The sequence below is a fragment of the Pristis pectinata genome, chromosome 21 (assembly GCF_009764475.1).
Source record: "Pristis pectinata isolate sPriPec2 chromosome 21, sPriPec2.1.pri, whole genome shotgun sequence".
NCBI lineage: Eukaryota > Metazoa > Chordata > Chondrichthyes > Rhinopristiformes > Pristidae > Pristis > Pristis pectinata.
In genome coordinates, this window is record NC_067425.1 from 16700526 (window position 1) to 16723121 (window position 22596).

The following is a 22596-nucleotide window of genomic DNA, read 5'->3' on the forward strand; positions in this document are numbered from 1 at the left end:
TCAATTAAATCTTTCAGTGAGATTTCTTACTTTGGGGATATTCCTGTTGCCTCCTATCTCCTCTTATGGCTTTCTACTTTGGTTGTCACACTAATTCTTCGGCTCTACAATTCATTTAATTTCCTCCAAAAAGAAGCTGGTAGCGGTTATATTTTCCAGTAACATTCCTAATTTTAATCTGGATCCCGAGGTTCAATTCTGTGTTGTGCAGAAAAGAACTTTGTATCACGTGATTTTACATTTGCCTTGGGTGAGTCCCATTTGCTTTTGTTCAGCCTATCAATGGAGCCAATCCAGGTGTCTTTTTTTTAGTGTATCAAACATTGATTGGAATCACTTGCTATATCAAATGTCATCCACAGAATTTGATATCTTGAACAATAAACCATTATGCATGACATTTACAGAAATCATAAACATCAGGCCCCATAAACAGGCAATCTGTGAACATCTGGTTTTCACTTTGATATCTTCCCATACACCGCAAGCCTTCATTGTCCATTATTTTATCACACTCGAATTTAGCCTAATATTATCCATTTGTCCAATAGGAGTCGACCTTATGAATCACATGGATCAGAACTTGCAGGGAAATGAAGACTGTTCTACATTGAACTGTCAGCATTTCTCTGCACAAGTGCAGCAAAGTTCAAGATTCCTCCATGAACACCAGAATCCCAAATTGCTAGCTGCTGTTGGTTAAGGATTTCAGATGCTAGACTTCAGCAGTGGAGAGCAAACATACTGCAATTTTCCAGCTAGGACCTTGCTCACTAAACCTTTGTCACATTACACTAGGTGCAGGAACTGCCAGTCCATTCACTTCAATCTGGAGGTACAGCTGAGAGAAGAAAAACTGTTGAGAAATCAACATTTTTTTCAATTGAATTTATTTGAATGTATTTTTATTCTTTGTATAATTGTTTAAAATGAATTTATTTTTAAATAACTAAAGATTTAATTGTTTCATTGATTTGTAAGTTTGAATGCTTCTGTATGTTGGGGGTCAATATCAGCAACTTAGGGTACATGCACATACAGTGGCGTGCAGAAGTTTGGGCACCTCTGGTCAAAATTTCTGTTACTGTGAATAGCTAGGCGAGTAAAAGATGACCTGATTTCCAAAAGGCATAAAGTTAAAGATGACTCATTTCTTTAATATTTTAAGCAAGATTACTTTTTTATTTCCATCTTTTACAGTTTCAAAATAACAAAAAAAGGGCTTGAAGCAAAAGTTTGGGCACCCTGCATGGTCAGTACTTAGTAACAACCCCTTTGGCAAGTATCACAGCTTGTAAACGCTTTCTGTAGCCAGCTAAGAGTCTTTCAATTCTTCTTTGGGGGATTTTCGCCCATTCTTCCTTGCAAAAGGCTTCTAGTTCTGTGAGGTTCTTGGGCCGTCTTGCATGCACTGCTCTTTTGAGGTCTATCCACAGATTTCCAATGATTTTTAGGTTGGGGGACTGTGAGGGCCATGGCAAAACCTTCAGCTTGTGCCTCTTGAGGTAGTCCATTGTGGATTTTGAGGTATGTTTAGGATAGTTATCCTGTTGTAGAAGCCATCCTCTTTTCACCTTCAGCATTTTTTTGTTTACAGACAGTGTGATGTTTGCTTCCAGAATTTGCTGGTATTTAATTGAATGCATTCTTCCCTCTACCAGTGAAATGTTCCCCGTGCCACTGGCTGCAACACAAGCCCAAGCACGATCGATCCACCCCCGTGCTTAACAGTTGGAGAGCTATTCTTTTCATCAGAAATCTGCACCCTTTTTTCTCTAAACGTACCTTTGCTCATTGCAGCCAAAAAGTTCTATTTTAACTTCATCAGATGTTTAGATGTTCCTTTGCAAACTTCTGACGCTGAATTTTGTGGTCAGGATGCAGGAAAGTTTGGAGAAAAAAGGGTGCAGATTTCCGATGAAAAGAACACCTCTCCAACTGTTAAGCACGGGGATGGATCAATCATGCTTGGTCTTGTGTTGCAGCCAGTGGCATGGGGAACATTTCACTGGTAGAGGGAAGAATTAATTCAGTTAAATACTAGCAAATTCTGGAAGCAAACATCACACCGGCTGTAAAAAAGCTGAAGATGAAAAGAGGATGGCTTCTACAACAGGATAACTATCCTAAACACACCTCAAAATCCACAATGGACTACCTCAAGAGGCACAAGCTGAAGGTTTTGCCATGGCCCTGACAGTCCCCTGACTTAAACATCATCGAAAATCTGTGGATAGACCTCAAAAGAGCAGTGCATGCAAGACGGCTCAAGAACCTCACAGAACTAGAAGCCTTTTGCAAGGAAGAATGGGCGAAAAGCGTTTACAAGCTGTGATACTTGCCAAAGGGGTTGTTACTAAGTACTGACCATGCAGGGTGCCCAAACTTTTGCTTTGGGCCCTTTTCCTTTTTTGTTATTTTGAAACTGTAAAAGATGGAAATAAAAAAGTAATCTTGCCTAAAATATTAAAGAAATGTGTCATCTTTAAATTTATGCCTTTTGGAAATCGTCATCTTTTACTCGCTTAGCTATTCACAGCAACAGAAATTTTGACCAGGGGTGCCCAAACTTTTGCATGCCACTGTATCTCGCAGGTCAGAAGTGAACATGGGCAATCTGAATGTCAGAAAGTTCTGTCCCATCTTGTTTGTGAGATAGCTTTTGTCCTGAAATTCAACCTCTAGATCTTATTCTCCTCAAAAGAAATCTAGTAAATTGAGCAAACACAACTTATTCTCTCTGCGCGCTAAATCGGGCTTTATTCTTCCAATTGATGTATTATTATACCCCTCATTTTCCCCCCATGATTGAGTGAAAGCTCAGAGGTCAGCCAGTTACTTAACAGAGTCTAGAAATGGGTTACAACACATTTTCTATGAAATTCATGTTAACTTAAGATATTTTTGCCTTTAAAACTGTTTCAATCACACTATGAGTTAGTGATGCTTTTTCATTATAACTTACAAAATAAAGTGCCATCAACCCAGAATAAAACACTTGTTGTGGTATTTCCTTTAATATTAGTCATGTAATTGTAATAATACGCAAAAACTATTAAAGTACAGAAAGCAGAATGTGTGACACTGCACTCTAAATATGCAGTATGCCTGGCCCCAGATAGAAACACGAGTATGTGAATCATTTTAAACCTCTCTGTGGACAACATTTTGAAAACCAATAGTCTACATTAAGAATCAAGACTTGCCATGAAATGGTTGCAGACAGCAGACTGAAATCTTTTATCCCCAACTCCCTGCATCACCAATTCTCATAATCAATTAATGTAATTTGTAAAATTTTACCTACACGTATACCAAGAAGTACACAACATTGGTTCTTTTACAATATAGAAAATTCACAATAATTCATGCATGTAGAAGCAAGTGAGTGATTGATGAAGTCCTTTCTCATGAGAAAAAAATGGAACACCACTACTAGTGCAGCACTTGCTCTACACGATACAGCTACAATTCAAAATACTAATTCAAATCGCAAATTATGCAAGTATTCACTTCTGCTTAGATATTTATTGCCTACTGCTTTGGAACAGGGCTGGAAAATGTTAGATTTTTGTTTATAAATCAAATTTGGAATCACTAAAACTGAGGGATGAATAATCACTACGTTTCAAGTGAGTGTGCAATGTACGATTTAATTTTCATGGATTTGAAAAAAAAATCACCAGAAAGGACAGAAAATAGTATCCAAAATAAGACAAACTAAGATGTAATTTAAATACAACGTACACAAATGACACATGTCCCTGCTGCAAAATAATTTCTCACTATACACAATAACAAAGATTTTAGGTGGATATTTCCAATCTTTCTTGGAAGCAGCTTTTCATTGGCAGAATATCTTTGGATGCCAGCCAGAGGGGACACAATACAAAGGTTCAAAGAATAAGAATATAACTTATTAATAACCACCTTGTCTGCTGCTGAAATAAAAACCCATATCATGAAGTGACAACATCATGAGACTCCTTCAAAAGTAGGAAAGGAACAAACTATAAATAGAAGCAAATATTCAGATCATAGAAAGTGCAAAACTGAGGGAGATCCCAAATCAGAAAGGTAATAATGTTGATCTACATGCAACCTCCAAATTAGATGCAGATTATGCAATATGCTTAAAACACCAAAGCAGCTGCAATTTGAATATGACATTAGAAAACTAATCCAGATTATAATCAAAACTGCTGCACTGAGTGGTTTATTTTTCCCAATTAGCCACTGGGAAATTTTAATACACAGTGTGATTTCAAAACACCTGCTTTGTTAATTCTTTCCTGGTTTGCAAACTACAACATTTTATTTTTCATTGTGAAGAAAACATCCTCCCAAATTTTATTCTTAAGGCTCTAACTTAATCATAGGTACGGCTTCACTTGCAATGAAAACCTTCACAGATTGCAACCAGGAATACACTTCAAAGAAAATGTACTTAATTGGTTATAAAATGCTTTGGAATGTGCTTAGTGTGTGAAAAGATGCAAAAGAAATTCAAGTTCACATACCATACAGTACCATGATCAAACAGACTTTTTTTTTTGCACAGGAGTCCAAGTACGGAGTACAGGCAGGGTCTATGTTTGGGCGGGTCGGGGAGGGTTATGATCATAACATACTCATCAAAAATCCATGCACACATTTCCCAAAATGGGCGACCAGAGAACCATCAGGTACTTATAGATTGGGGACTGTTTTTTTTAAAACAGCAATGGGCTATCATGGGAAACCCAGAAAATGATTAATTTTCATATTTTAACTATGTAATCCTCTTAGAACCACTCTAAACAGTTGTATATTCAGGTTTAAAATTTTTTCTGCAGCATCATCAAATACCATAATTATGTTTATAAAGTTTGCTGAAGGAGCATTAACCTATTACAGTTGACTCTGTATAAATGTATACCTGATCTAAGCACAATTCTGATCCAATCATAGGATTCCAATGTTCCACCTCAACATCCATTCACCAATATACAGAAATCCTGATCTAAGCATACAACATTCCCCAAACTATTTAAATTTTCATTGCTCAGCACACCAAGTGCTGTCAATCCAGCAGTTGTCAGTCCTTTTTTTTTTGCATAGTATTATGAATACTAAAGTATTTTAATTTTGATTCAGCTGGAGTGCAGGCTAGGACAAATACTGTGCTTTTCATTGTCAATCACAGAAATCCCCATCTAAACACAATTAGAAATAATGTATTTCTTGATATTGATCTTATCGAAATGTACGAAATTCTTAAGGGGCTTGACAGACTTGATGAAGAGTTGATGTTTTCCCTGGTCAAGCCATCCAGAATCGGAGGCCATAGTCTCAAAGTAAGGGGTCACCCATCCAGGGAAGAGATGGCTGTGGAAGCTCAGTTGCTCAGTTTATTCAAGACAAATATTGATAATTTTACATATATCATGGAAATCAAGGAATACGAGGTTTGTGCAGCAAAGTAGTGCTGAGGTAAAGGATCAGCCACGATCACACTGAATAGTGGAGAAAGCACACGGGAGTGACTGGCCAAATCCTGGGTCTAATTTTGTAAACTTTACTTATCTTTATATTCTTCTATTATTTTATTGAATTCAAAACACAAGGTAGTTAAATTCCTGGATTAGTAAGCAGAGGCTATAATTTTGTAATTTTAATTACAAGAATTTTGTACCAAAGGAGCAATCAAGTGTACTTAATTTCATGTTAGCATCAACTCTTGGCGAGGTTTACTGAAAAATGTTAAACTGTAAATTAAGTGAAGATAATAACATGTGGTGATTTGTACAGATTGATTTTAGAGTTTAAACAAAGAAAACTTACCCAATTGCAGCATCTGATTTGCTGGCAAATGCAAAAACCAAAGCAGGCAATTTTAAAATTAAGCTTTTTTGTTAAAACAACTATAGTTTCGGTCTGAAGGGTCAAACTAAACAACTCATTAGCACAAAATTAATGTAACCAAAGGCAGAAAGTTTTTTTTTCCCTTCCAATTGGCTGACCTCATTTGAGCGCTGGTGCAAATTAAAATGTCACTTGAGTGGCACCTTGTTGCACTGACATTGAACAAATAATGAACTACTTTCAAAGAAACAAAAAAGTGAACCAAAAAACAAAATCTGGGTTTCAGACTTTGCTTAGAAGCTTACACTTGCCTGAGGCATCACTCAAGTCCTAATGTTGGCTGATGTTCCTAAGTAGTACTGGGGATGTACCATTCTGCCCAAGTCATTTTTCAAAGAAAACCATTGATGTGGCCCTATAGCCTGCTTCACCATTCACCAGAATCATGCCTGAACCCCTATGTAGAGTCCACTTTCCTGCCCAATTCCCACATCTCTGGATTCTCTTATTGTCCAGAAATCTATCCACCTCAATGTTTGTTCCAAATTGTACTGAAACAACATCACTACTCCCTGTGGTAGCAAACTCCAAAGAGTCAGAAGCTGCCAAGCAAAGAAACTTTTAGCCTCAAAAGGTTCCCAAGTCCTAGACTCCATCCGGAGGAAACTACTTCTCACCAATTATCCTATCAATCCTCCTCAGAATATTGCACATCTCAATGACTACAATTCTCATTCCTCTAAACTCCAATATGTATTGACCAATTCTACTCATACGAGAGTCACCTCATCCTAGAAATAAGTCTACCAAATCAAGACACTATCACTTCCGAGGCAAGTATATTCTTGTTTATATGCGGAGACTAGAACACCACACAGGTTTAGCAGCTTCTAAGCCTTACATAATTGCAGCCATAATTCTTTATTAACATATTCCAATGAATGCCAAAATACCACTACTCTTCCTAAATGTCCACTGTACCTGGATGTTAACACTCTGTGTTTAAAGAAACAGCATACCAAGATGCCTCTAAATAACATTTATTATTTTCTAAATAGTGAGAAATTGATGCATTTTAACAAAATGAATCTCAATTTTTCTTCCCACATTATAGTCCATCTGCCGCCACCTTACCATATAGGGCCAGTCAACTACCCAGAAAGAACAAAATAAAAAACACATGACACTATTTGAAGAGCAAAGGAGTTCTAATGGTTCAAACATTTATCTCACAGCAACATCACTAAGATAAGTGAATCGGGCTATTTTCCTTATCACTGTCTGTGTGTAAATTCACTGGCTTGTTCCCCCATATTATGCATTATTGCCTGAGCTGATGAAAGAAAGAAGCATGATCTTTATTTCTAAATAAACAATTTTTAACCAGTAAACCACTATTTTTCTATAGATTAAGCAAGTAAATCCTGTGTGAAAGCAATTCAGATAAAGAGAAATAAGACACAGACTTTTTTTTGCTGTTGTACAAAAATATGGCCGTGTAATACTCCTCCATTGACATTCTACATCTGGATAGAATCTAATCCAAGAATAAATTTTACAGCTATAAATTAATCATGAATTAAACAACTATTTAAATGAACAAATTAAGACCATTAAAGATTGTACTTTCACTAAGGATGTAGATATATTACCAGAATCCAAATTCAGTAGTTTTCAATTAAATGTCAGTAACATTTACACACTTTCTATGAGTTAATAAACATAGTAGAAAAGAATATCAAGGACCCTATTGATGAGTGTGCAAATTCAGATCATCAAATGCACCAAAAGGGATGTCAATATTGTCTTTCAAGGATCACAGTACCATACCACTAGCAGAAATCAAATGCTTACTTACTGATGGTTTGCTTACAATGCAAACTATACCTTGGGACACTGCATTAAAAACATTGTTCTCGAGTCCAGTAGTCAAGAAAAACTGGAGATTGTACATGCACAATTGACAATCGTGACACAAAATACATCTAATAAATATAGTGAGCTATACCCCACCATCTGATTGTATCGTATGTATAATTTGCTACTGTGTGATGATATCAGAAATGTGGCTTGGAATACTGTCTCTGGAGCAGCACTTTCAGGGAGCATGAACTAGGCATTAACAAGCAGCAACTAACAGGATTCCTTGATCGCAGGGCTGAACAAACTCCAGTTTTACTTTCACAAGAATTCAGCCCCATTTTAACAATAACATTGAATAATGGTAGTAAATCACAGTTGGCAACTGCAGTAAAATTGAGCACTTTTTTTTAAACTTACTATGAGAAAGAAGGAAGCCATTCTGTCCATTCGGTCTAAGCCATTTGCCAGCAGGACAATCCCAGTGCTCCTATTCTGCCTCACTTGTCTGTGGCCCTGCAACATATTCTCTCTCACATGCCCAAGAAAGCTCCATACATCAGTGGGGAACTTATAGTAGCCAATTGACCTACCAGCACATCTTTGGAATGTGGAGGAAAACCGAGCCCTTGACAGAAACCCACGGAGTCATAGGGAGAATGTACAAACTCCACAGAAGGACAGCGCACAAGGTCAGGATCAAACCAGTGTCCCTGGAGCTGGTTGCTACACCAGCCTTAAAGAACCAACTTAATTAAATTACTTTTTAGCTGAGAGATGAAAACATTCAAGTGATGGTCTAAGAGCAAAACTATATTTTTGGGGAGGGAGGCAGGGCAATAACAGATTTTACACATCCACTTTCTGTGATAAAATGATTTAGAATCTGACTGTGATAACTTGTATACAGCATCATACAAACAATTTCCTCAAAATTTGACCTCTTTTCATTAAGGTTATATTTAGTACTCTTGATTTTGATTAAAGAATGATCCAGAATAATGGGCCAAGACTACGCTTGGATCTACACCACCAGATTCAGACATAATAGTTTATCAAATTCAGTCCATTTCACAAAGTAAATCCTTTTTCTGTTCTGCCCATAATCAGCTGCTGCCTTCACCTAAATTTAATTATATGCATGGATAAAAAAAAACTCTTTTTATAAAAGGCAAGGAAATGCACAGAAATAAAAGTGGGTGAATACTGCAAAGCGTTTCAATCTACAGGGTCCTTGGCGTGCATCTCCATATATCCCTAACAGAATACCGAGGAAAGATTATAAAGGCACATTTTCCTTTATCAGCCCAGATATAAAAAGGTGCAGAGGAGGTTTATCAGGATATTTCCTAGGCATTAGAATGTTACATACAAGGCAAGACTGCCTAGGCGGGGCTCATTTTATTTGGGAACAGAGTTTTAATTGAGGTGTGCAGAATTACACTAGGTTGAGACAGAGGAAAAACAGAGCCTACTTCCCTTTACAGGAGGGGTTAATAATTTGAGGCAATTGGTTAAAAGGCTGGAGTGGAGTTGAGGAAAACCTTTTTATCCAAAGGTTGGTTGGGGTCTGGACACTGGCTGGAGGTGTGGTGAAAGCAGAAACTCACATAACATTTCTTTTTTAAAAAGTAACCATCTTAATTTCTTAGAAGGTTAAGGAGGTTCAGTATATCACCAAACACTCTAACAAACTTCTACAGATGTACTGTTGGAAGTATCCTGACTGGTTGCATCATGGTCTGGTACAGCATTTCAAATGCACAGAAACATAAAAAGCTGCGGAGAGTAGTGAACTCAGCCCCACACATCACAGGCACATCCCTCCCCACCCATTAGTAGTATCTATAGGAGCCGCTGCTTCAAGAAAGCAACATCCATCATCAAAGATCCCCACCATCCGGGCCATACCATCTTTTCGCAGCTATCATCAGGCAGGAGGTACAGAAGCCTGAAGTTCCACACCACCAGGTTCAAGAAAAGCTGCTTCCTTTCAACTAATCGGTTCTTGAACCAACCAGCAAAACCCTAATCACTACAGTTCAGCAACACTATGACCACTTCGATCTCTTTGCACTGAAATGAACTTTGTTTTTTTTCCTGTGTTCTTTCTTGAAAAAGATAAATTATGCACAAATTTTACTTCTGAATGCTGCTTATATGATGCTGTGTGCCTGTGATGCTGCTGCAACTAAACTTTTCATTGCACCTGTGCATACATGTATTTGTGCATATGACAATAAACTCAACTTTGACTTTATGGAGCACAGATTTAGAGGAAGTGAAGTGAAGCTACATTTTTTTTTAAAAAGGGAAAGCAAAATCATGTTATTAAAATTATTTCTATTTGCAATTTTTCACTGAACTATTTAAACATTCTAACTTTTTTAAAATATTTGCTTCAATATTTATAATGTTTCTTCAAAATGTCTCTAAACAACAGACATTCAAAAAGCTGAGAGATCTGATGTAAGATAAAACTCTGCAACACAACACCATTGCTGATAGATTCCAGGACGAGGTTGTGCAAATGTAGCCTTGCGAGGACTCGGTGGTGTCCTTCCAAGCACAGGTAGATGCCAGGGTTTCAAGCAGACATAGGTGCCAAGGTTAGCATAACTTGGTCCATAGCTTGCTTATGTTTTAAAAAAGTAATTCCCATGTGCTCTCTCTCACATTTTAATAAAACCCACGTAGATTGAAGAGCTTTGTGCAACCATCCAACCGCATAAGCAAAGTTCCTTTGATGCACACCTCTATATAAAAGGTACACAGAATACACTATGTTGTACTTGCAGATGCTGAAATCAAATTACAGCCAGAATCATGGGATAATTAACAATTTCCGATATTACACGTAGTGTGAATGCAGACAAAGTACGATTCCTTCAAATTCAAGTGTCAACCCCTTTTGATTTCTGCTTGTGAATCTAGAATTTTGTTAACACAATGCTCTGGGTGAATTTACAGTAGTCAGAGACATCTCTGGATTCTGAAATGCAACTGAATGTGCCTCTATTTGTAAAGCTCCTCCAAAGTAATACTGTGCAATGCACTCATGCCAATTTAATTGCAAACCCTAATCACATGATTGAAACATTTTTGGATTTATCAGGTCCATTCTGAATAAACTTGGATTGCATACAAGTAGGAAACCAGTTTAAGTCGTGAAATGCAATTTGAAGAATGAGTCACAAAGATGTATAGAAAAGCATTAAAGGAGGCCCCAGGTGTAAAATAGGCCTGTTCATAACACGTCAAATGATATTGTTACAGAAATGGTTTTTCATATCACCATTTGGCAATTTAGTCACTAAGCTGACAATTATACAACAATAGTTTACCTCACAATACAGCTTCAGTTGCAGTGCATGCTGTTTTTATTATTGGACACAGCTGACTAATTTGACGAGTCAGAGCACCAACTGTTTATTCTGCAATACCTCTGTAATGATATTGCATTCCTGGCTGGTAATGAAACATGGCACTTTCCACAGCTTGTAATGTAACTCATTAAATAAGTTAACAACATGCATTTTGCAAACAAGGTGAAATAATTATTATGCAGTTTGACCCTTCCAATCACCTTCATTCAACACAATGTATACATCAATCAAAATGCCAAATTACTAAAGTCCTATTTTTGCATTTAGCCAATCCCATATATGGTAGCACTCAAAATTAAAAGCACTGCTTTGCTTTAGTTGACCCTGGCTGAAGTGCTAAATCAAAAGAAATTTGCATGTCTGAAATAAAAGAAAAATGTGTTTATTTTACCATCACCTGAAGGTAACGTGATTTATATAAAATGAACCTTTTAAAGAACAGAATGATATTGGCTACTCTACTGATTTGATAGATGGACTAAAGCTTTATTACGAGATTTTATTTACAAAATTTGTTGCATATGATACAAATTAATTAATGCCACTATTTTAATTGTAACTACTTAAAATTAGATTTTCTTATATAGAACAGTACAGCACAGTACGGGCCCTTCAGCCCACAATTATATATCCTTAGAATTTCTAGATCACTTGCTAAGAGTGCAAAGCACTTTCCTTCATTTTGTCTGTTTGATGCACCTTAAGCTGGTTTTCCGCTGGATGCTAATAGATTTAGATTTTGGATCCTCTGCTAATGACTTGAGTTACACAAGGAGAACAGGTGCAATATTATAAAGTATGATTTTAAACTAGAAATCAGAAACGATAAATCAAAGAGTTCGCACTTGATAAAAAGATGTAATGCTGCAAAACTCAAGAACATAATGTTTCATGAATCAATGGTAAATAAAATAGGGGAAAGAAATGTTCTAGCATTTCAGAGTTTTCCAACCTGGATATACTTTTTCCATTATGAAACATGTTGGAGTATCAAACAATTACCACAGCACTTTAGTAAATACCCACAACTAATAATGGGTATCTGCATCCTGAAGTTGCCAAATACATGATTACAACATAAAACAAACAATTAAACACAACTTACTGTCCTTCAAAGCAGTTGCAAATTCTGGTCCACCTTCCTTTTTGAAAGAAGGCATAGAATCTGGCTGTGGAAGAGTATTAGCGGTCACAAGAGCTTTTTGTAGTAGGATTCTTCCTTCAAGTAGTTGATCCCACAAAGCTTTAAAAGAGAGGAGGCAAATTATTTTAGTTGCTTCCACTATCAGAGTCACGTCAATATTTAAGCAATTACTGGGTTGGGGTAGGGGAGTGCTTTGGGTTGGTAGAAATGCAATCAATTGCAATTGAAGTACAACACATCAGGTAGTTCTATCAATTGCAAGTTAAAACATACAATCGGGTTATTATGATGTTGCTCATTAAAATTTGAAATACCTCTATAAAGGTATCTCATAAACTTCCAAATATCTTACGTTTCAGATTCCACAGAGTTTCTCAAGCTAAATCAGAGGGTATCAGCATAACAAAGAAAGGCACCCAATTATGTTACCAGGAAGAAAATCCCCATTCCAACTAAGTCCAGTCCAATCATCAGCAGTGAGCTCTGCACCAAAGACTATTATCGGATGGTGAAGCTGGTGTAACACCCAACTTATATCCTTTGATCTCCTCTAAAAAGGTGTAAATATGTTGATTTCCCTCAAAAGGGCAAAATTGACCCTATAGTAGAATATCCTCCCAAGTACACTGTCCAGGCTCGTATATTAACAGGCAAGGCATTAAAGAACTGTCAGCAAATATTGAATCCTAACAAACATCAGTTAGTTCTATACGAGGGGCAGGAAAATGTTGGAGAACAAAAGAGCTCATCGGATTACAATTACCCAAGAAGTAAAAACTATTTTGTGAAAATGGCTTTTAGAAAAAAAAAATCAGCATTTATCAGTGGAAAGATACAGTACATGTAAAAAAAACTGTGAATAGAATGCAATACTAACTTAATTTCAAAGTCTGTGTGGAAGGCTGGGGAATTTATGTGGACCTTCAAATCATCCAGATATTTCTAAACTAGTGAAAGCAAGATTTAAATCTTAGCAAACAGCAATAGAAGAATTTTACTTAGTTTTTTTAATAATAAAAACAAAAGCAGCCAAGACCAAGTCCAGTTTCATTCACGTGTACTCATTCAGTTGTGTTCAGTGATTTTAATATACCATCATCTCTTCCTTCTCTCAATCTGGGCAGAATGTAGTTAAAACTGAATCTTGCATTAAAAAGAGTTAGTGCTTAGAGGGACCAAGTATTCTTTGCAAGTGATTTGCTGAAGGTTAATATGCAAATACAGGGGCTCCCCAGGTTACGAATAACCTGACTCACAAAAATCTGACTTTACGCAAATTTTCCCATACATATTTTATAGCATTTTTCAAGCTTGTAATAATAATGTTTCATAGTTTTCATTAATGACCAGATACAGTATATATTACATTAGTTTAATTATGGGTAGCGTTAGGGTGATTATTCAGTGAAATAAAAATATAGCAAATGCATGCAGAGCAATACAATATGGGAGGCTACAGAAAATGGAAGTTTCTGACTTGCAGAGAAATCAGCTTATGGACAATTCTCAGAAACGGAACCCTTATGTAACCCAGGGACTGCCTGTACAGCAAGCAATTAGAAAGGCAAACGGTACGTTCACCTTGATTATCAAAGTATCAGAGTAAAAAAGTGAAAAAGTTTTCCTGAAATTATATAGGACCCTGATAAGACAACAACTAGAATATTAGGCAAGGAGACCCGTCTTGTACATAAGGAAGAATATATTTGCAATAGAATACAAAGGTTTGCCAAATTGATTCCTGAGATAGAATGGGGCAAATTATACTATAAAGGAGAGAATAAGCAGATTATGTCTATATACTCCACAGTTTAAAAGAATAAGTGATGGTCTCATTGAAACACTCAAAATTCTTATGAGACTTGACAGGGAAGAATCAGGGATAACAAATGCCCTGGCAGGGTGTCTAGAATCAGGGGTAACTTATTCACACTAAGAAATATATTTTCTCATTGGATAGCAATTCTTTGGAACTATGTACCCAAAGGCCTATGGAAGCTCAGTTGCTGAGTTTATTGAAGACAGAGATCAACAGGTTTTTGGATAATAAGGGAGTCAAGATCAAACGATCAGCCATAACCATATTGGATGAATGACCAAGCATGAGGGGCTAAATGGCCTAATCCCATTTCTCATCTACTAGGTAAAGGCAGACAGAAGTCATGGGCTGAATTTCCATTAATACCTCAGTATCTGGTAAGACTGTCTGCATTCTGTCCCATTTATTTCATCTCCTCAATTCCACTTTCCTTCCTATGCATACGCTATGACATGGTTCCACAGAAACCAGTAGCCCATTTGTATCATGCCCAAATGGCCTTCTTCATCTGTCTGGAAATAGCATGTTTGTTTTGGTAGCCAAGGGCATCAAAGCTAAGCAATGTCAATGCACATATATTGTAAAGCAGAGATTGCTGGATAGTGACCACTGTCTGATTTTATCTCTTCCTAAGCCCAAGGACACACAAGCTAAATGCAGTATCTCAAATGTCCAGCAGACAACAGTTTGAATTGAAAAGTGAAACTTGGAACTGTGTGTTGATTTGTTTGCGCTCCGATCAGCAGAGGTCACTTGCTATTTTTAATTTCATAAGTGAAGTTATCACTAAACGTAATCCACGGTCATCATAAAGACCAGGGTTCTGTGGATAAATATCCTAAGATTTGCATTTTTAGGAATTAACTAATCAACATTACTACTTCAGCTGATATCCAATATCCACAGGTAGAGAAGGGAAAGAATTTTTGTGAATGTACCTACCAACCTGAATTTTATTATTCTAAATGTGATAATGTAGATAACTGTAGCCAGCCCAGAGAGCACTCATCTATGCTTGGAAATTTCAGGCTTCACAGCAAAATATTATGGCATCTCGTTTTTGATGGATGTATACAAAAGCACAAAGTTTTTTTTGTACAGACCAGCAAATCTTTTGTGATATTGTTCATAATAAATTGATTTATAATAACAGGAGTGTTATATCAAGTAATTGATAATGGCTCAGAATTTGCAGCCATTACACCTTCACTTTCCATCAGCATTTGCATTAGAACTTGATAACTTGAAATCCATTTTAGTGTGGCAGCCTGCAGTGATGGTACTGGACCTGGATGAAGTGTGTATCAACGAGTATCTGTTCGATCAACCAGACTGAACAGCTCAGAATCTCTGGTGAGAGTCTAAACTAGGAAGTGTAACTCAGAATAATTAATACGTACAAAATCATGGTCAAAAATCAGAAGGAAGGGAAGATGGGATTGAAAGAGAAAAATAAAAATTGTTTAAAATTCTACCATTTAAAAAAAAATTTCCAACAATAATTAAAATTTTCCAGCTGAAAGGAACTTTATATGGCAATTACATCTCATCACACCATTTAAAATCCATTTGCAATAGAATAGGCAAATTTTTTTTAATTTTTAAATTTTTTAAAAAATTTATTTACAGTGTGGTAACAGGCCCTTCCACGCTGCCCATTTTAAACCCAAATTAACCTACCCGTACGTCTTTGCAATGTGGGAGGAAAACGGAGCACCTGGAGAATCCCATGCAGACACAGGAGAACATACAAACTCCTTACAGACAGCGACGGGAATTGAACCCCGATCGCTGGCGCTGTAATAGCGTTGCGCTAACTGCTATGCTACCAATTTTCTATTGAGTTTAATGAGTAGGTATGGTAACCTCATACTTTCTGGTGGATTCGGCAATGATAGTGTCATTGAACATCAAGGACAAATGGTTGGGTTCACTCTTGCTGAAGTTGTCCACTGTCTGGTATTTGTGTGGTGCAAATGTTACTTTTACTACATTAGTCAGACCCCGAATGTTGTCCAGGCCTCATTGCATGTGCGTGCAGACAAAATTCACCTCTCAGGAGTTGGGAGTGCAAATGAATAGGGTTTATCAATCACCTTTGAACAATGCTATCAATTTTCTCATAATGAACAAAAGGTCATATGATGCACCAGCCAAAGATGGTTCGTCTCAGCAAACTGCTCTAAGAAATGCCTTTAATAACGTCTTGGGATTGACATTATTGTCCTCAAACAATCACAATCACCTTCCTTTGTGCAAGATGTTCCAGCAAGTTAAGGATTCACTGACCTCTCCTCCTGTTGGTGGTAGACAACTAAATTATGAAGAATAGGGACATTGGCTCAACTATAAAAAAGCCCGTCTGTCCCATCAGGAATTACTGGCAGACTCCATTTGAATATCATAATTGCCTATTATATTTCTATTTTTTGCAAACTTTCATCTTAAGTACAATACCAACCACAAATATTATTTTTTTAATCAAACAGTGGGATGTGTTGGGGAAGAAGAAAATAAATATGCAGTTATTAATCAACACTATAATCATCAGCTGCAAGTTTCTGTTTATGGAATGAAAATCTGAAAACATGCACCCCTGAAACTTGGATGCAAGACAACTCACGATAACTCAGGCATATTATTGTGTGTCAGATTCCAATGCTTAAATATTTTCTTTGACATTATTACCTTATTCCTTCCTTCCCTCTCCTGTCCTACAGGCACAATCACCGACTAAAGATGCAGTAAAAAACACAATGCGCATTTCCAGTACCCAGTTCCTAACCCAGATCAACACATGCAATGTCTGGAAGAAACCCGTATCCTCCCAAAACCAGTGAATCATTGTGGTTATATATCCATGAAAATATATCCACCAAAATATCCAAATTCCAGCAGGATAATTATTACAAAATTTATGGAATATTTCTGGAAAGTAGCAGGGTAGCAAAGGAAATTCACAGTCATGGCACCATTAACACATTCAAGCATAATGAATAATAAAAATTATTTTTAATTGAAGCTTGGTAGAATTAATCCTGCCTGCAGAAGGAAACCTCCCATCATCTGATCACTTAATGATATGAAATGTTAAAAATCCCAAATAAACTTTGCGCTATCATTTCAGGTGAAGAATACAGTAGGGTGGGAGCAGTGAAAATCAACAGAAAGGTAGAGGAGAGAAAGAGAGAAATGCTTTTTTTTAAAAAAAATGGCAAAATACATTTTCCTTGTGTAAACATAAGACCACAAAGACTACTTTATCAACATGACAAAGGAACTCATAAACATACCTATTTGGTTTCTAACCGCCTTTCCCTTCTCCACTTCTTCGGCTACTTTCACCTTGGAGAAAGTCATTACTGAGGTGTTGTCCTTCTCCATATCTTCGTCACTTCTGTCATCATGATCATTTTCGTCCTCTTCCTCCTCGCCACTATCACTTTCTCCTAAATCATCCATGCCTTCTGTGAATTCCTCAAAGTCTTTGATTTTTTCAAAGTCAAATTTGCTTTCATTCACTGCTTTACACAAAGGTTCTTTGTTATTCACTTCCTCAATATCTTCATCCTCGGTGCTTTCCACATTGTCGGTCATTTCTTCCTCTTCATCTAACAATTATGAACATAAAACATTATAAGTTTTAAACAGCTTTAACATTTCATGCTTTTCCCTACTTGTTTAACAAATATTATATACCTCAGAAACATTTTTATATACATATTGAAAGGGTATTTAAAATAATTCAGAATTTCCATTCAGAAGTTTAGACTGTATAACCTAATGGGAATTCCCTTCAGCTTTAAAGACGTGCTAAAACTGGGAGGCGAGACCACTGCTCTACAATACCTTAAGCTGGCAGCCTTCATACAATTTAATTCTTCATCAGCCATGCAAACTGAAACGATAAGATTAATCAGATGACTCAATTTGGTAGGAACCCTGCTGCCAGGTTAAATTGTTACATGGTGAATGCAAATTTTCAAAATGTAGGAGGCTTCCATGAAGATAATTCATAGTCATTGCTACCAAATGTTTCAAGCAAACACTGACAGTATGAATTACCCAGTATGCAAGGTGGAATTCAATGGGATTCATAACTTTCTCTGATTTTTTTTTGTGTATTTCTAAAAGCAAGATATTTGGACAAACTCCAAAAGACAAAGTCATGAGTTGTACAGTCTTGTGACAAACAGTTATTTAATAAAGAATAAATTCACAGGAACAGATTTCAGTCACTTTTAAAGTAATATTAACTGAGAATTTTGATATTTTGATATTTACAAATATTGCAATAATTGCAATTCAACTAAATGTCTGCTGCTTCCTTCAGCAAGTGTTCAACTCCCTGTTACGCGTTATAAATAAAACTTAAAATTCACAGATTTAACACCTGCACCAATTACACAATATTTATTTTTGTAGAATCCTAATGCAGTCCATTACATAAAAATCTGCATTTTAAAACCCATATTATTGTCACTAAAAACAGAAACAAAATGTGAAAACAATTACTATATTTTTAACTGAATCCTGCTTGATCAAAGATCTTTTTGTAGTTTGCTTTTCAAGCTAGCAAATGGAGAGAATAACAACAAAAATCAATTATTTTTCCCTAAGCATTTGATAATATGAAGCATACAGGTGAACACGCTTACTAGAATTACCTATAACTATGAAAATGCTAAGGAATATCTCCTACCTGATGCATCAGAGTAAGAATCCTCTCTGGCCTCTTCTTGCAATGCCTTTCGAGTGGTCGCCTTCCCAACATACCTCCTGTCTGTATCACATAGCAAAGCTGATGCTTGTTTCCGCAGTTTACTGTCAAATATGAGGTTATCATCTCCTTCATTGAATCTGTCAATGACTTTGGCAATGGTTGCTGCAAAGGAAAGAGAAAAGTTTAGTCCAAGAAACCACCTAGTTTTAACGTTAATATGGCAACAGCTGCAGTCAATTCACCACATGAAAGTGCATGTATTTCAGTGTAAAATGGTTCAATAATATTCTTTTAATAGCACAATTTACAGTTATGTTTGCTGCCACCCTGCTGAAATTGACATTTTGAGTGTGGGTGGGTTGCTTCCTACCTGTACTCTATTCTCCATTAATACCTTGCTATAGGGCTACCATACAAAAGCAAAATATTACAGACTTAATTGAACTGCAAACTATTTTGCTCTCTACACATGCTGCCTGACCTGCTGAGTGCTTACAGCATTTCCTATTTCTAATACACAGGGCAGGCGTGTTTGTTTCACCTCCACAGTCAGACAATCCAGTTAATCAAAAGAAATACAAATAAAAATTAATACAGATGCCAGAAGTCTGAAATAAAAGCAGAAAGTGCTAGAAATACTCAGCAAGTCAAATTGTATCTCTGGAAGGAAAAACTCCAAAGATATTTTAGCTCAAAGACGTTTCATTAACAGTGGGAAAAAGTGGAGAAAAATCTTTTTTTGTTTTACATGCAGAGAAGGAAAGGAGGGGGGAGAGAACAAAATGAAATGTCAGTGATAGAGCAGGCAAGAGCAATCGGGTGGCAGAAGGGATGATAGTGCAGAGTAATAAAAGCTCAGGGGAAGTTAAAATGCAGAACAATCGTGTGACATCAAAGGAATTAAGAAGTAACACTGGGAAACTTCAATAAAAATTATGTTTATTTGAAATTGTTGACTCAATGCTGAGTCCTGAAAGGTGTACTATGCCCAGTCGGAAGATGAGGTGCAGTTCTGAGCTTCCATTGAGTTTGGCTGGAACACTATAGGAGGATGAGGATTGAGGGGTTGGAGTGGGAACGAGAAGGAGGAGAAGTAAAATGATAAGGAGTTCAGGGTCATGACAACAGACCAAACGGTGGGTGTCTGCAGGAAGGTCACTCAACCTGCATCTGATCCCCCCCAAGTGTGGAAGGCCATGTGATGAGCATTGAATTCAGTGTAGTAAATGAAAGTAGCACAAGTGGACCACTGCTTCACCTGGAGTCTTGAATGGTGTGGAGGGAAGAGATAAAAGGGTAGGTTTTGCACTTCTTATAGTTACATGGGAAGGTGTTTTTGAAAAAGGAGTGGATACTGATAGAGATAGAAAAGTGACCTAGAGTTTCAGGCAGGTAATACTCCCTCTGGAATGCTGAGGAGAAGAAGATGTATTTGTCTTTATCACAAGATGATGTGTTGGATGTGAAGAATAGTGGGGCAGAAAGTGAGGTCAAGAGGAATCCCAAGCAAAAAAAAACAATCTGCTGGAGGAACTCGGTGGGTCAAGCAGCATCTGTGGGGGGAAAAGGAATTATCGATGTTTCAGGTCAAAACCCTGCATCAGGACTGATTCCAGCATCTGCAGTCTCTTGTCTCTCCAAGAGGAACCCTACCCTGGTTCAAGGAATTGGCAGAATGGGAGGTGTAGGAAATGGAATGGACATGGTCGAAGATCCTATTCTTGCTCTGAACCCAAGTTTCAGCACCTTCGCTGCCAACTTCTACCATGCTCTCACTTTCACATGATCCACCCATGACGATGCCTTTGCCTTCTTTCACTTCTCTCTGTGTTTTGAGGATATGGTAGCAATCACTGACTCCAAGCACTTCTTTAACTGCTTTCTATAAGGACTCAATTGCATTTCCTCAGTTTCTCCACCTCCATAATAGATGAAGGGAATCCATGGTTGGAGGAAAAGGAATACTGGCAATGGAAGGTAGCATCATCAGATCAAATGTTATGGAGATGGAGAAACTAATGGAATGGAGACTGGACAAGAAGCCAGGTGGGAGGAAGTACAGTGAAGGTAGCTAGTGGCAATCACTGATTCTAACAGGTCCCCAGAAAAAGAAGTAAAAGGGAAGGGAATATCCAGAGGTGGATCATGTGGAAGTAAGAACAGAGATGGAAGTTGGTAGCAAAGATGATGAAATTTGAATTCAGGATGAATTCCAGCAGAAGATACAGGAACTTGAAAGCCTGGACAACCAGATTCAAGATCTGCTTCATCCTCACTGCTATCAGACTTTTGAACTAATCACACCCTTTCACATCCCTTTCCCTGTGGTGCTGCCACATTCTCGAACTCTTAATTCCATCTCTTCTGTTATTGTCACTTAGCATTTCGTTTTGTACAACATCAGTTTGTACTACTACACTTTTCACCATTCTGTAGTTTTTGCGTTCATCTATGTATTTACTGTTGTATTTATTGTTACCATGTATACGGTCTATTCTGTGAGCTTCACACGAGCAATGAAATTAATTGCACCCTGGCGTACGACAATAACTAATCTAATCTGATTTACAAAATCAGCAGAAATGCAGATCTCAATGCAATAGAAAAAAAATGAGGGAGAAATTCCAAGCTGGCCTGAAATTGAAATATTCAACACATCCCACAAAGCTTCAGGTGTAGTTTGGATCTAATATGGATTCCTACAGCAATACCTGCTATACCGTTTGTACGGGAATCCAATCAATTTAAAAGGGAATAACTAATTTAGCACCTTACTAAAATATACTTGGAACAGTACCCCAAATACAAACACAATAGGACAATGTACCAATTATGTTGATTAAAATTCCTTTCAATTTTCTACAGATGTTAAAATGTTCACTGTCAATTTAGTTTGTGATGGAAGACAATACATCTCAATGTTCAGGCTGCAGCCAGTGCATGCACAGACTCATAAAATCAGAGAACTGTCTTTTTTTTTCCTGTACCCTTTTGAGAATTTTGTGACATTCCGGGTGCCATTGGTGGCCTAATCTCAAATGGAAAAGTACTGTTCTCAGGCATGATCTGGTTGGCTGCAGCAAGTATAATAGGTCAAGCTACAACTAGCATTGTGATAGTAGACATGGTGTGGTTTATGCAAAATGGGTTTCCTGATGTTTAGGTACATAAAGTTGCTGAGAGTAGCTCCGCTTACTTCAAAATGTACCAATCGCGAACTGTAGAAACGATAAAATAACGTGAAAACATTGCCAGAACTGAGGTTCAGAAACAGCATTCAAATAAATTTAAATGATGCAAGTAAGCAAGCAGTGCCTGTAAGGCTTCCTAAAATATATAATTTTAATATTAAAAATGTTATCTATAATTTCTGAACAGCAAGTGGTTATCTGTCATATTCGGGAATCACAAGCCTATTAAATGGCGTCATGTATGAAAGCAAAAATAGCTTGACTATGATGAATTATTGCATCTCCTATAATCATTGATAGGTATATATGAAGTAGCCAGTAAAACATATAGTACACAGATGTGATAGCGGAGATGCATCAAATCAATGGAAATACAAATAGAAATTTAACTTTGAATTCAGCAACAGTTAGATTAAATTAGCACCTGGCTTCTACAAACTATGTAGACTATACTTGACTAAAATAATCATTTTGCTGAAAATCCAAAACTTCCCAGGAAAAAAATCATGAATCCTCAAAATAATTTTAAAAATTAAGATGAGAAGAAATTAAAGAAAAAGGTGAAGATTTCCAATCGCTCATACAAGGTTGAACAGAAAAGCTATAAACACAAGACCAAAGAGCTGTCC

At 37.0% G+C, this 22596-nt stretch overlaps 1 protein-coding gene across 2 annotated transcripts in view; it reads right to left on the reverse strand.

Annotated features, from left to right (window-relative positions):
- Window positions 1-22596, reverse strand: part of aatf (apoptosis antagonizing transcription factor) — an 85639-nt gene that overhangs the window by 57840 nt on the left and 5203 nt on the right. For both annotated transcript variants that reach the window (XM_052035414.1, XM_052035415.1), the window contains exons 2-4: window positions 18756-18938; window positions 17347-17664; window positions 12196-12333 (exon numbers count right to left, since the gene is read on the reverse strand). In XM_052035414.1, coding sequence (XP_051891374.1) covers window positions 12196-12333; window positions 17347-17664; window positions 18756-18938 — 639 coding nt within the window. The remainder of the gene's footprint in view (window positions 1-12195; window positions 12334-17346; window positions 17665-18755; window positions 18939-22596) is intronic.